Source organism: Setaria italica, chromosome IX (assembly GCF_000263155.2).
Source record: "Setaria italica strain Yugu1 chromosome IX, Setaria_italica_v2.0, whole genome shotgun sequence".
Taxonomy (NCBI): domain Eukaryota; kingdom Viridiplantae; phylum Streptophyta; class Magnoliopsida; order Poales; family Poaceae; genus Setaria; species Setaria italica.
In genome coordinates, this window is record NC_028458.1 from 37514595 (window position 1) to 37528800 (window position 14206).

The following is a 14206-nucleotide window of genomic DNA, read 5'->3' on the forward strand; positions in this document are numbered from 1 at the left end:
GAGCAACCGAATCATATCAATAGATGCCATATAGATAAACATGTACAGAGTGGATGCGGCGCCGTCGAGCCCCGGTGGCTACAGGTCCTAGGCAGAAAAGGGTAGAGAGGCGGAGAAGCAGATGGGGGCGGCGGACGGCAGGTGAGGGGGAGGACCACGAGGAAGAAGGAAGATGTTTCAAGGAAAGATAAGAAAAATATTAAATAGTGGGTTCACTTTTTTAGATGACAGGTGGGGGGTTCATTTTCTGTGGCCAACGGTGTTAAAATCGTTATCCATCCCATTCCCTCGATCCTTCGTACCAAACAATGAACTGGGATGAACTCATCCCTCTCAACCAAACACGAAATGGGACGATCCCATCCTAGAAAACGGAACGGAACCATCCCATCCTACGGCGTCTCCAAACCAAACACCCGCTGAGAGTTGCAACGAGCCAATACTGAAACTCGTCTCAGAGCTAGTCTCCGGAACTGGAGATGAGGGGAGAAGAGTTTGATCGGTGAACTAGTATTGACTACTAACAGCCTCGTCGGCGAGCGCAGGAGCCTCTCCATCAGTGAGCTACCTAAGACTTTGCATCATTGTCGACTCGTTCGATTTTTTGGTACCACCATTCTTCCGAAAACTTTTCAGGGACGTTAGTCAATCCGGCTCTAGCATCTCCGATCCAATCGGTCATCCATTTAGGCGATGGATGAGGCACAATCAACGAAGTTGTTGCTTTTGGGCAAGATCTGCTGCAAAAGCTTGTGTATTGTCTTTGTGATGGTCTAGGTGTTAGGTGTAGCTTTTGTAAGTGTCTTTTGCTTATGTTGCATTTAGTTGGTCTTTCATTTGCACTGGAGAGTTCATATCACGCGTCAGCTGTGTGGTGGTGTAATTGATGTCAGAATAGCCCCAGTCTAGACGCCAAAGGATGTTTTGGCTTGAACTCTTTCAATGGAAGCTGGCAACCCTAATAATATTTCAGTAAAGGAAAATTTGCAAACATATCATCACTAGGTTAAACTATACTTTGCTCTTTTACCAGTTACCACCAATGAGACATCCAATGCTAAAATACCAAGCTGAGTTTGATTTTGTATTAAAAAAACTGTGTTTGACCTTAGAGCATCTACAAGAGTGCCAAAAAACACTCCCAAAAATCGATTTTGGGTACAAAGCTGAAAAACATCCCTCCAACAGTGGCCCAATCGCCTGCCCAATTTTTCCGCGCGGCCTAAAACAGCGCTCTACGGTGCCAGATATTGGCCAGCGTTGGTTCGCTCCCAATCCCGAAATTCTCCGTCGTCGCCTGCCATTCTTTGCCTCCCGCGCATTTTCCCTCCCGGTCGCGCCATTTTTCTGCCAATCGAGCCTCCGCCGCACCCCATCCCAGCTCCCAGGGCGCGTTGGGCTACCGGCACCGCCTCCCCTCCGTCCAGCGTGCCGCGCCCCTACTTCCGCCGCGGGCTCCCTGGCATCGACGGCGCAGGCTCCCGTCTGTCAACCGACGCTAGATCCCCTGTGCCCACGGCGTTGACTTTGCTTCGTCAAGCGCACGGCCTGCTTTGAATCGAAGTTATTTCCATCCATCTACTGTGTTGCCGGTTGCTGGAACCAGGACTGGCGGGAACGCCTCCCTCCGTGGCTCCGTCCAGGTAAAAATGAGCCGCTTCCTGTACCATCACATGGAGTTTTGCTTCGATTTACATGGCTAGTTCTGAAGTTCCATGGTTTCCTGAAGTTCCGTAGAGTGGCAAAACAATGGATTGTTTGTGCAGGAAAATGGATCTTGTTATTAGATGATGCAACAAATAAATCAGGACGTAGGTGCGTTGGTTATTTTTCCCGTGAAAAAATTAGGATCTGAGCCCGAATAATGATGACGTATTACTATTTAAATTTTTGAGCAAGTACTCTTTCTGTTGTTCCAAATAACAAGTCATTTCAACTTTCTTAGAGTCAAATCATTTTACATTTGATCAAAATTACAGAGAGGATAATAAAAATTTTATGGCACCGAATAGATATACTATGAAAATATATTTCATGAAGAAACTAATGGTACTTATTTGATATCATAAATGAAGTACTTTATTGTATAAATTTGGTTAAATTTGATTTATCGTATAAATTTGGTTAAATTTGAGATGCTTTGACTCTCAAAAAAATTAGAATCACTTATAATTATAATTAGGAACTGTTGGCTCCCAAAATTTTTTGGCAAGGTCTCGAAACCAGATTTTTTAGTTATATTTTTTTTAGGTATTCTGGAGATGGTCTTACGATATGTTTGGGGTTTGCAAAAGCAAGACCCTTCAACAAAAGCTGGGGACCTAAAAAGAAATTTCTTACACCTGCCGCCCGTCCTCGCGAAGTCGCAATGGCGACCGGGGCGGCCTCCGCGGCTCCGCCCCGAGCAGGACGTGCGGCGCAGGCCGCGGTCACCAGGTCGGTCCCGCAACGCGCCCCACGCTTTCGCTTGGGCTTCTTCCACTAAGCATGTCTAGTAGGGTTTGGATCGATCGATGGCTTGATTGGCCTCTTGCCCCAATGCCGCAAGCTCCTCCGCGGCTTCCCGGTGGTTCCGCGTCTGATCGAAGGTGCGTCCCATACTTCGATTTCAGCGTTCTGACCGCCGCATGCGCCGCGGGAGCTTCATGTCACTGCGATCGCCGAATCGGTGCTATGCGGTCCCGCGGGATGCTTTCGGAAAAAGAGGCCCTGGGGTATCAGAAACTCAGCATTGGACTGGAATTGGGTCTGAAGATTACAATCTTTTCATTTAACAATCTGTAGGTCGATTTGTCACTGAGGGGGCAGAACCATTCTGCAAGTTGCCTAGCATATTATAGTACAACTAAAAATGATGCTCAAAGTCAAAGATGATGTGTTCCTCAAGCATTTGTTATGGCTGTGCCAATCATCCTACAGAAAGTCGTCACTTGAAAGTGTAACATGTGCATATTTGACTTTGTTACCAACTATGATTGCGTAAGCAGATTGTAACAGACTTGTCATGTGGCTTCCTTTGGAGTTAGACTATGAAGCAATCGCTACTTGTATGCTAGCTGCCAATCTTAATTCTTCGGAGTATATCTTAATTCTTAATGTGAATTGTCTATTGTAGCCTCAGAGGTTATCTGCCTATCGTAACTGTTGCCTTAAAGCCATTGAGCTAGTTGCATCAGGGAAAGTTTGTTGCTTCAAAGAAATCAAGGGAGGATGGCTGAAATCTTTGACAAAATGAAAGTGGAGTTCGTCGACCAAGATGAGTGTGTGCAGGTTGTTGCCGACAACATCCGTGGCACCGGTGAGGTTCCTGAAAGGTATGTCAGGTCTGAGATTATGTCTGATCCTGCCATCGACGATGCCAAGGGTTACAATCTACCGGTAATTGATATGTCGAGATTGCTGAACCCTGAGTTTTCTGAGGAGGAGACTGCTAAGCTTGGATCTGCCTGTGAGCACTGGGGATTCTTTCAGGTTTGTGTTCTTTCAGACTACAGCACCTTTTAAAGAATGCATCCCCACAAATTTATCTCACTGTCTGTCTGTCTTCTGTCTTTCTGTACCATGTCATTGTATTGCATCTGTCCCTGTGATGTTTATACACTCTGATTTTTTTTTGCTTCAAATAACATTTCTTGTTTCACTTATAAAAAGTAAAGAGAGATCCATTATTTTGCTCTGCCATACCACCATTCACATTAATCACATCAAACTGATGAGATTAGTGTGAGACTCACAGCTAGTGAACCATGGGTTCAATGGAGAATTGCTACAGCAAATTAAGGCTGACATCACAGAGTTCTTCAACCTTCCACTGGAGGAAAAGTTGGCAGTGGCAATTCCACCAAATGGCATACAAGGGTTTGGCCACCACTTTGTTTTCTCCAAGGAACAGAAGCTGGATTGGGTAGATTTGTTGTTCCTTGCCACACGGCCTGTTGAGGAAAGGAGTCTGGCCTTCTGGCCTACAAAGCCTTCCACATTCAGGTGAATTTGTCTTGCACCACTCAGTTCCTGCCATTTTTAAGAAAATTTTAACTTTCATGTCCGTAACAATTGGATGCTAGGTTTGTTCATCTAGTCCAGTTTATATTACGCAAAAATGTCTAAAACAAGTTACACCACATACCAGGAGCTAGAGAATTGCTTCTGTAAGCCAACATGGAAGGTATCTATCCAAGGCTTCTTAATGTTTTCATATTTGAGAGCAGCTAGATTATAATATTAAACCATGCTTTATGCTGAAGTAGACAGAGATTTTGTTCAACATAGGTCTCATTACCCCATTTGATGCTGATGTTTGCTCATTATAGGGACACACTGGATAGGTACTCACTGGGGCTGGCAAATGTATCTGCACAATTGTTCAAGTTTATGGCCAACAACCTTGGAGTTAACCATGAGGCACTCCTTGGCACCTTCAAAGGTCTGCCTCAGAGCATGAGGATCAACTATTACCCTCCCTGCAGTCAAGCTGACAAGGTTTTAGGTCTGTCGCCGCATACGGATGGTGTTGGCATGACATTCCTCCTACAAGTAAATGATGTAGAAGGACTACAAATCAGGAAGGATGGCAAATGGTTTCCCGTGAAGGCTATACCTGGAGCTCTTGTCGTCAACATAGGGGATGTTCTTGAGGTATTTGAAGTAACACTTATCAATGTGCCCTAGGGAAGATTGTCTAATAACTATAAGATAATGTTACATGTCGAGAGTTACACTTGATCACATCAACTAAAATCTATTAACATTTTCTATCTCCAACAGATCCTCACCAATGGTAAGTACAAGAGTATTGAGCACAGGGCAGTAATAAACCCTGTCAAGGAAAGGATTACGATTGCAACATTCCATAGCGTCCACCTTGGCTGCACCATTGGCCCGCTTCAGGAGCTGTTGAAGACGGACGAGGCGCACTACAAGGTGTTAGATAGTGTTGAGTTCACCAAGGGCTATTTTGCTGCAAAGCTAGAAGGCAGAAGGTACTTGGAGAGCTTGAAGCTAGGCATATGAGAGTATGCTTTTTTTTTAATCTTTCTGTTGGTGACTGCGTAATGAGTAATTGATAGTGAGTTTTTTTTTTCTGATATATGGCTTTCAGCACAGATGTGATATGATGCTTCTGTTGGTTAGTGGCTATAGTTGATAGTGCCTTCTTTCCTTTGTCTAATATGTATGTTGCTTTCGGAATATATGTGATAAGGAATCCACGAGCGTTGTAATTTTGCTGTTGCGTGCCCTGTGCCTGACTACCTGAACCATATACTCAAGTATATTTCAAGGGCTTATAAATGAATATTTTGTGCACATTCTGTATCTTGTACACACTATGCAGATAAGTATGACCCTCTGAAGCGAAAATTGCATAAAGCATTGTATCCAGTTTTCAAATACCTCTTGCAGCGATTTCTAAATTATTAACACTATGTTACATTTGCATTTTAAAGAGCTCTTATCTAGTTAATGTATATTCACATGGATAGTCAAATATGCAAAAGACCTGAAAGTAACAGCTACTGACATCCACATGGCAGTGATATTTTTGTTTTGATTTATGTTTTAAGAAACAAATAATCGAGGAACATTATTTGTACTACCAAAAGGAGAGCGTGCAAGTCGGGGGTCTAATCTTTACTAGTTCAGTTGAATGGACTGATATAAAGCAGTTTTAACAACAGTAATGCTGTACTCCGACGTGATATAATTTTGCATAACAATTATGTGCTACCCACCTTTTGTGAGGATGATTTAGAGCCCAGCAAAGTGCAGCAGGACAGCCCACAAGCCCAATACTTGTGCACCGTTGATTGGTTGCTTGATTCAACGGTTGAGATTGCTTTTTGAGAGGGAGTGTCAAGTAAGAAAAACTCTAGCCTCCACTTTTTTTAGAATGGACGTCACTTGGTGAACTTGGAGAGAGAGGGAGAGGGAGGGGGAGACCGGGAGAGAGGGGGGAGGGAGAGAAAGAAGCAAATATTTCCAGATTTGGTGGCTCCTAACCGATCTACCTCAAGTTAGTGATTGGAGGCTCAAATGCTTGGATTTGCACCAAACTTGGTGAGCTTGTTTTATACTTAGAGTACTTCATCTGGTCAGTTGGTTTAAGATTGGTTTGAGTAGAGCATTAGATTTAAGAGAGGTTTCGTTGGGTGACTACAGTTTTAGCACAAAGTAGTTTTGATAGATGATCAGTTTGGGAAGGGAAACGATATCCGATTTTGCTGAAACTTTGTCCGTGGACAGGGGACTTGTGGACCTATCATTGTACCAAAAATTTTGCAAAGTAGACCTGTGATTCGTGAGATACAAACTGATTATTGAAGGAGACAGAAAATGTGTGTTTGACAGTTGCCATACCTCTATTAGATGGTCGTGGTTGTTGTTGTAGATGTCAAGTTTGCATCTAGGTGTGTGTTGCTGCTGATGTAGTTCTCTAGAGGTCTTATTCTTTCTTTTCTCTCTCCCACCTTCCACTCACTCATTTTTTTTTCCATTACCCATTTTCTTGTTTTATGTCGGCATCATCAAAGTGAACAGATGACTGCTCCACGAGGTTGAAGCGCATCTATATTCCAGCATCTTCTCTATTCTGAAAAACTCCAAGTGGAGAACAACTACCTGCAGTGGAACTGTGGAAGCTTGGAAATACCAATGGCAGCAAGAACCGTTGGATCTCTCCCTGTGGCTAATGTGCAGGCACTTGCGGAAACTTGCAACGGGTTCAATGACAAGATACCGGAAAGATACGTCAGGATGGAGGCTAGGTCTGAGGAGGTGATCATCGGCCATGGTAGTACTTTGGTAATTCCAATTGTCGATCTCAACAAGTTACTTGACCCACAGTCAACGGAGGAGGAGTGCGTGAAGTTGGTTTCTGCCTGTCAGAACTGGGGCTTCTTTCAGGTACACAAAATCAAGTTCTTGATATTTCAAGCTTTGGGTGGGGAGCAAATAGATTAAAATAAGTGAAATGATGTGCAGATTGGTTGCACAGTGCAGATACTAGATTTATTTTCTTGCAAATAACACCCGATTCATTGATTTGTTCATTTACCCAGCATATTTATTCTGAATTTTGAAAAGTGTAGCTGAACGTTCATGGAACAAAATTGCAGCTCACCAACCATGGAGTTCCAGATGAAGTGATTGAGAACCTGATGAATGACATAGCTGAGTTCTTCAAGCAGCCACTTGAAGCCAAGAAGGCTTGCTCACAGCTACCAAACAGCCTTGAAGGCTACGGACAGGCCTTTGTTGTGTCCGATAACCAGAAACTGGACTGGTCTGACAGATTTTTCCTTCATGTTCGTCCAGTTGAGTCAAGGGACTTGCGTTTCTGGCCTACAAACCCTGCGTCCTTCAGGTTATCTGCCAAAACTCATCCAATCACCTAAAAGGCTAAAACTGTGTAACTTAGCTCATGATAAGTGTTTCTGTTTCATAACCTGTCTCTCTTGAATTTAGGCATTCTGTAGATGTATATTCCTCAGAGGTAGCAAAGCTATCATGTCGCTTGCTGGAGTTCATGGCCAAGGGCATGGGCGCTGAGCCAGCATCGCTGCTAGGAATGTTTGAAGGTCAGCATCAGGGCATGAGGATGAACTACTACCCTCCATGCTGGCAAGCTGATCAGGTGTTAGGGCTGTCACCACACAGCGATGCATGTGGCTTGACACTCTTATTACAGAAGAGAGATGTGCAGGGCCTGCAGGTCAAGAGGGATGGCAAGTGGTTTTCTGTGGACGCTTTGGATGGTGCACTCATTGTTAATGTTGGCGACGCACTTGAGGTAATAACTAAAAACTAACGTTATTTGTAAGATTATTCTATACATTATGTTTTGAAAGCTCCAAACAACAGATCGAATGTTCATATATGCAACACTAGATTTTTGTCATCTCATCTGAGATGCTTATCAATGTTCAGTTGTTATCTGGGGCTGCATGGCATGCTTTACTTGCAATACTATTGGATGAACTCCTTTTATCTCCTGTACTGATGTACTAATGAGTTATTCATCATTTACAGCTCCTGAGCAATGGAAACTTTAGAAGCGCTGAGCATAGGGCCGTGATACACCAAAATAAAGAGAGAATTTCAGTAGCAATGTTCCACCAACCTTGCCAGGATCTGATAGTTGGCCCTCTGCCGGAGTTTGTGAAAGGCGAAAAAGTGCGGTACAGATCAACAAGTTACCAGGATTTCTTGACGCAGTACTTCAAAGCAAAACTTGACGGGAAAAATCACCTTGAAAAATTCAAGCTGTAGTAGTAACCATCTACCGATGGAGGGAGGTGCACCCTCTTTCATGCTGTGTCCTACAGAAGATATTCCTTGTCATATCTGTTGGTGAAAAGAAACCTGTATTATGATGACGACTTTACCAAATAGTTTGTGTCTTGAACTATATATTAGGTATATTTTGTTCTCAAGCTTTATGTGCGCATCTACTTTGCATTTTTCCAGAAAATAAAAAATGAAAATTTGATGAAACAAATTGGGAATATGTTCTAGACACCTCCAATTATGTTTTTCTTTTTAGAAAAACATAAAAGTAGATGAACTGCTATATCATTTAAGGAGGAGAAAGCAAGGTGTAGTTTACGAAGGTCTTATTACATAAATAACTGAAAGACTCATTAGGACACATCCTAAACTAAAGCTACTAAACCCAGGTGCCTGCATGCAGTCATTCGTAGTGCCACCTCTTCCTTGATGAAGCAAGATACTTCCCAGGGTTGCATCGACTTGTTCTCGAAAATTCTTTTGTTGTGTTCCTTCCAAATGTTACAGGCTGTCCATGTCAAGATTATGCTCATGTTTCAATCTTTCAGTGGGAAGTAGTTTATATAGGAAAATTTGCGCTGATAGTCAAAAGAGACCTAAAGGGTGAGGAATTCAACTCAAAACAGTAACACATCCATCTGCCTATGTTAGTATTTTGGCATTTTAGAAGGGAGATTTTGTAAGAACAAATAATCAGGATTGGAGTTTGGACTCTTAATATTTATACAGTAACTAACTGATGTTGTTAATTATATATAGTGATCATCAGATGAAAGTGACCCTGTGTACCTTTGTATTAATTAAGAAGATGGTATCTTTGTATTGAAATAAGTAATCTTGCGATTCCAGGTCCACTACGGCCTACTTTTAAATTTCTTGAAAGAGACATTATTAATTGCAACCTGTAGCAGCTTAGACTTCTGTGACAGACCATGTGATTCTCTACCAGGCTATAGTGTCAAAACTTTATCTTTCATAGTTTAATACACCTGAGCATCATCTGTTCAGATTATCTTTAATAGTTTAATACTTCATGGGTTTAGTACCAGAAGATATGTTCCGAAAAGAATCAGTCAAAGCACCACCAGCACCTGTAAGATCAAGGAATAACAATGGCACACGCTAGAGCCACAGGATCTCTACCAGTGGCAAATGTGCAGGAACTAGCACAGGCTTGCAACAGATCTGATGGGCAGGTACCTGAGAGGTACATAAGGGCGGAGGCTAACACTGAAGAGGTAATCACTGGCTATGGTAGTACCTCTGCAATTCCTATCATTGATCTCCGCAAGCTGTGTGATCCCCAATCATCGCCTGAAGAGTGTGCAAAGCTTGGATCTGCCTGTCAGCAGTGGGGCTTCTTTCAGGTATGAATAGATTATGTCTTGCTGTTGCTATTTAAAAGATTGCGCAGTTGGATAAGATCATAAGGTCTTAAGGTGGTACTAGGCAGTATTTTGAAGCTAAAGTTTAACTACGTCAGTAGTTATTTTCATGAACATGTACTAGAGTGTACCAAAAAAGGTGAAGTTTCACTGTTTTAGTAGTTTCGACTTGATAAATGCACACATAGATGTGTATCAACTCGAGCAAAGTGAACTGAGCTGAGCCTCATTACTTTGGTATAGGTAAATTTGTTATGACTTGCAAATACTTCACCAAAAAGATCCATTTTGACTTGTGCAATTAATTGTACACAAAAACTGCAGCTGATCAACCATGGGGTGCCAGACGAAGTGATCTGCAACCTGAGGAAAGACATTGCTGAGTTCTTCAAACTGCCACTTGAAACCAAGAAGGCATACTCACAGCTACCGAACAGCCTCGAAGGCTATGGCCAGGTCTTTGTTATGTCAGAGAAGCAGAAACTGGACTGGGCGGACATGTTCTACCTCGTGGCGAGGCCGAATGAGGCAAGGGACATGAGGTTCTGGCCTGCTCACCCATCTTCCTTCAGGTAACTGCCAAAACTAGGAATTTGCAACAAAAAAAAAAACTCATACATGTAGAGTTGTTCTCCCGGTTGTCATTCTACTTTTGATCCCGACAACTCTGTTTGCAGAACGTCCATAGATAGGTACTCCTCAGAGACAGCGGAAGTGGCACGCTGCTTGTTGGAGTTCATGGCCAAGGACATGGGAGCTGATTCAGCATCATTGTTACAGATGTTCCAAGGCCAGCCGCAGGGTCTTAGGATGAACTACTACCCGCCATGCCGGCAAGCCAACAAGGTGCTGGGAATGTCGCCTCACACGGACGCTTCCGGCCTGACACTTCTACTCCAGGTGAACGACATGCCGGGCCTGCAGATTAGGAGGGACGGCAAGTGGTTCACTGTGGACGCTCTAGAAGGAGCGTTCATTGTCAACGTTGGCGACGTACTTGAGGTGATGGATTAGTGATAGGCTACTTGTATACGCAATTGAATATAGTCTATTAAGTATTAACCCTCTTGGATGATCTCTCACTCTCACCTATCTGATATGAACAATGCATCCTGTTACTTCATGACAGATCCTGAGCAACGGCAAGTACAGAAGTGTTGAGCACCGGGCAGTGGTGCACCCAGACAGAGAGCGCATCTCGGCTGCGGTGTTCCATCGGCCATGCCAGGATGCCGTGGTTGGCCCTTTGCCGGAGCTCATGAAAGATGGTAACAGCAAAGCGCGGTACAGATCAGTGGGGTATATGGAATTCATGAGGCGCTACTACTCAGCAAAGCTTGACGGACGGAATCACCTGGAGAGCTTGAAAATTGAGCTGTGAACTCGAGATCTGAGAGGATTTGGTCTCAGATGCTTGAGAGGACATGCTTGGAAAGACGAAGGATGAATGTTGAATAGGAATATAGCACTTTACCTTTTGGAACCCTTCTGATCCTGAAAAGCTTTATGGAGGAAACTACTTAGGTCTTTTTTATTTTAATGAGGCGATATTGAAGTTGGAGTAGCAGTTATGTATCATGTATGGCTTCTATGCTTGTCTCTCCTGCAGAAAAGTTTCCTTGTCATACGATAGCCATGATAATTAATCCGATCATATGGTGCTGATTTTCAAAGATATATTTATTACTGTATTGTACCAGTACAGTATGTTCAAGAATTTGCTCTATACAACATTACAACTTAAGTACTGATTCTTAAGGGTCAGCCTTTCATTGGACAAGTTTTTCCTTTAATAGTCACATGGGACCAGCTCAATAACCACAAGAACCTTCTTTTGGTCAAGCGTCAATTAGTGTTGTAACATTTTGGTTGGGAAATTTTGTAAGAACTATCAATAAGAGTTGTGGGAGGTTTGACTATTCACTTAGAAAGTGGAGATTCAGATGGCTAATTATGTGAACTAAATCATCTAAAAACTAATGTTACTTTATTAAGAAAGTGAGGTGCCTTTTAAAATGTGGTAAGGGCGTCCACAAGCAGAGAACCGAATATTATGTGGTCTGCTGCCCATTAGATTTTTTTAAGTGTCCGTGTTTATGTAGGGCCTGAAACAACACATAGCATATCTCCATCTTATTGATACCTTATAAAAAAAAACTCCACTTGAATCATCAGATTCCTCTTTACCGAAGATCCTATGCTCGAATTAATAAAGCATGGGTTTTTCTGGTCAAAGCATATCTTGTCTTTATTACTTTATCATGAGTTATTTGCCTTGCTTATCAATACTTGTTGTTTTGCCGATATTTGCAGGTTCATTAATTAGGTGAATCGATATATTGTCAGGCAATTTTATTGGGAATAACAAGGGCTTGCATGAATACCATTTCATATCTGAAGCAAGTTTTCAAAAAACTACTTGAGTTTTAGCAAAAGTTGCCCTACGAGGTTGTATTGATTGGTTGAAAGGCCTAAAAGAAAACTTAGTTCTGCAGGGATTATACCTGTTGGTACCAAATTCAAAAAATTTGTGCATCGTTCCCCACAAGACAAGAATCTTTATTTACAAAATTCTAAAAAAATATTCGCGTCAGAAATGAGGGATATTTTGTTTCTTCGTACATAATTAGTTTCTTACATAATTAGTTTCTTCCGATTCTGACGTAACATGCAATTTCTATGAAACATTAGAAGCTCAGTTTACCCTATTTATATGATTTAAGTCATTTACCCCTATTTATACAATTTAAGTATACATAAAGTAATTTTTTTTCTTTAATTTAAACTATACTTTTGACCTTAGAATGCTAATAGGCATGATTTTAGATTCAATACTTTAGTAAGTAAAAGAAGTCAGTTAATTCATTGAGGCTATGTTTATACACTGTGTCAATGGTCAATTCTGAGGCGAAGGCTCCATCAGAATAATTATTATTTATTTCAAGCTACTTTGGCTCTTTCGTAATGTTCAAAAAGAAAATTCTGTAATGGTAAGACGAAAAAAGGAAAAAATAAAAAGGAAGTGTGGAAAAAATGACAAGAAGAAATTGGAACGGCAATTTGAAAGAGAGACGATTGACGCGGCAGTTCGTTTTGGTCATGGTATTAAGAAATGGAATCTTGAAATGGTCCCTTGCATGTTGGCAAAGTGTAAAGGTACTCATCTTGCCCCTTTCATTGGGCAAGTTTCTTCAGGAAAATGTCCTTTAATAGTTACAAGGGACATGAAGCTTGAGTAATTTCTGTAGACCAACTCAATAACCACAAGAACCTTCATATATTTTTGTCAAGCAGTCAATTTGTGTTGTAACATTTTGGTTGGGAAATTTTGTAAGAACTATCAATAATAGTTGTGTGAGGCTTTTTTGAGAAACCAGAGTTGTGTGAGGCTTGACCATTCACTTAGAAAGTGGAGACGCAAATGATTAATTATGTGAACTAAATCCTTTAAAAGATTATGTAAAGTTTACGCTTTATTAAGAAAGTGAGGTGCCTTTTCAAATGTGGTAACGGACGGCACAACACCGTTAGCGATGAGCCCCACAAATGTTATCCAGCGGCATGGTATATATAGTTCAATGAGTATCCGTATGTTAAGGGAAAATGAAACGTATAAACGTCATCCTCAAGAAAAATGCAGGTTATCTTTCAACGCACAGTAGACAGTACTATAGGTCGGTGGTTTATTTCCCTCACGACCAATTTGCTGGTTAAGGTACGTATCGTACCTGTGAGAATAACCAATGGCCGGTTGCCTTTACTCATCAGTACTATAAGTTTTTAAAAAATACTCATCAGTATAAGAAGACATAGAGGTCCTCGAGGTTGTCACCGGCGCACAGCAGGAGAGATAACAATGGCGCACGCGGAAGTTGGAAGGTCTATACCAGTGCCGAATGTGCAGGCACTTGCACAAACTTGCAGCGGATCGGACGAGCAGATCCCCGAAAGGTACATCAGGGTGGAGGAGGCTGCAGAGGAGGTGATCAGTGGTCGTGACATCTCCTCCGCGATCCCAATCATCGATCTCAACAAGTTGCTTGATCCGCAGTCATCAAAAGAGGAGTGCGCAAAGCTTGGATCAGCGTGTAACCAGTGGGGCTTCTTTCAGGTATATATATAAAGCTATAGGGAGTCTGGAATTCTGTACTTTCAGTAAATTAAATATGGGAGCTAATTTATGCTATTGCAACTTTCAAAAAGAAAATTAAGCTGTTGTCTGTTGAGATTGCTACAACTCTTTAGAGCTAGTTCAGTTTGGCGAGAGATCGATGTCTATAACAGCAAACTTCACACATGGACGTGATTTAAGTTTTAACGAGAAGAAATGATATCAAGAAAAATAATGTTTGTTGATGTCGAATTCTGCAGCTCATCAATCATGGTGTACCAGATGAAGTGATCCACAACTTCAGGAACGGCATGGCTGAATTCTTCAAACAGTCACTGGAAGCAAAGAAGATGTATTCACAGGTACCAGCAGTCTTGAAGGGTATGGTCAGCACTTCGTTTTTCTCCGAGAGCCAGAAACTGGACTG

At 42.0% G+C, this 14206-nt stretch overlaps 4 protein-coding genes across 7 annotated transcripts in view; all 4 read left to right on the forward strand.

Annotated features, from left to right (window-relative positions):
* The first annotated feature begins 1168 nt into the window (after positions 1–1168).
* Positions 1169–5086, forward strand: LOC101784973 (protein SRG1). Of its 3 annotated transcripts, none has more exons than XM_004983611.3 (5): positions 1169–1643; positions 2251–3471; positions 3737–3984; positions 4311–4635; positions 4765–5086. In XM_004983611.3, the coding sequence occupies exons 2-5, from the start codon at positions 3211–3213 to the stop codon at positions 5008–5010; spliced, it is 1080 nt and encodes a 359-aa protein (XP_004983668.1). In that variant the 5' UTR covers positions 1169–1643; positions 2251–3210; the 3' UTR covers positions 5011–5086. The 3 variants fall into 3 exon arrangements, with proteins under 3 accessions (XP_004983668.1, XP_004983669.1, XP_022679154.1); XM_004983612.3 differs by having other exon boundaries at positions 3116–3471; XM_022823419.1 differs by lacking the exon at positions 1169–1643 and having other exon boundaries at positions 1652–2588; positions 3116–3471.
* An 815-nt stretch (positions 5087–5901) lies between these two features.
* Positions 5902–8429, forward strand: LOC101785911 (S-norcoclaurine synthase 1). Of its 2 annotated transcripts, none has more exons than XM_004983615.3 (5): positions 5902–6054; positions 6535–6900; positions 7113–7360; positions 7462–7786; positions 8026–8429. In XM_004983615.3, the coding sequence occupies exons 2-5, from the start codon at positions 6649–6651 to the stop codon at positions 8263–8265; spliced, it is 1065 nt and encodes a 354-aa protein (XP_004983672.1). In that variant the 5' UTR covers positions 5902–6054; positions 6535–6648; the 3' UTR covers positions 8266–8429. The 2 variants fall into 2 exon arrangements, with proteins under 2 accessions (XP_004983672.1, XP_012704675.1); XM_012849221.2 differs by having other exon boundaries at positions 5906–6054; positions 6528–6900.
* LOC101786576 (S-norcoclaurine synthase 1) lies at positions 8302–11345 on the forward strand. The gene is made up of 5 exons (XM_004983616.3): positions 8302–8412; positions 9327–9650; positions 9993–10240; positions 10346–10670; positions 10798–11345. The coding sequence occupies exons 2-5, from the start codon at positions 9396–9398 to the stop codon at positions 11047–11049; spliced, it is 1080 nt and encodes a 359-aa protein (XP_004983673.1). The 5' UTR covers positions 8302–8412; positions 9327–9395; the 3' UTR covers positions 11050–11345.
* A 2128-nt stretch (positions 11346–13473) lies between these two features.
* The window catches only part of LOC101786970 (S-norcoclaurine synthase 1), a 5254-nt gene continuing 4521 nt past the window's right edge, over positions 13474–14206 (forward strand). Inside the window, exons 1-2 of the mRNA XM_022829886.1 lie at positions 13474–13779; positions 14040–14192. Of these exons, the coding sequence (XP_022685621.1) occupies positions 13525–13779; positions 14040–14192 (408 nt within the window). The 5' untranslated portion in view covers positions 13474–13524. The remainder of the gene's footprint in view (positions 13780–14039; positions 14193–14206) is intronic.

Excerpts from the sequence above, each read along its gene's own strand:
- LOC101784973 (XM_004983611.3), top strand. The coding sequence starts at position 3,211 with ATGGCTGAAATCTTTGACAAAATGAAAGTGGAGTTCGTCGACCAAGAT. Across the intron at positions 3,472-3,736 it reads AGCACTGGGGATTCTTTCAG|CTAGTGAACCATGGGTTCAA; the intron begins GTTTGTGTTCTT and ends TGAGACTCACAG. Across the intron at positions 4,636-4,764 it reads ACATAGGGGATGTTCTTGAG|ATCCTCACCAATGGTAAGTA; the intron begins GTATTTGAAGTA and ends TATCTCCAACAG.
- LOC101785911 (XM_004983615.3), top strand. The coding sequence starts at position 6,649 with ATGGCAGCAAGAACCGTTGGATCTCTCCCTGTGGCTAATGTGCAGGCA. Across the intron at positions 6,901-7,112 it reads AGAACTGGGGCTTCTTTCAG|CTCACCAACCATGGAGTTCC; the intron begins GTACACAAAATC and ends ACAAAATTGCAG. Across the intron at positions 7,361-7,461 it reads ACAAACCCTGCGTCCTTCAG|GCATTCTGTAGATGTATATT; the intron begins GTTATCTGCCAA and ends TCTTGAATTTAG.
- LOC101786576 (XM_004983616.3), top strand. The coding sequence starts at position 9,396 with ATGGCACACGCTAGAGCCACAGGATCTCTACCAGTGGCAAATGTGCAG. Across the intron at positions 9,651-9,992 it reads AGCAGTGGGGCTTCTTTCAG|CTGATCAACCATGGGGTGCC; the intron begins GTATGAATAGAT and ends CAAAAACTGCAG. Across the intron at positions 10,671-10,797 it reads ACGTTGGCGACGTACTTGAG|ATCCTGAGCAACGGCAAGTA; the intron begins GTGATGGATTAG and ends ACTTCATGACAG.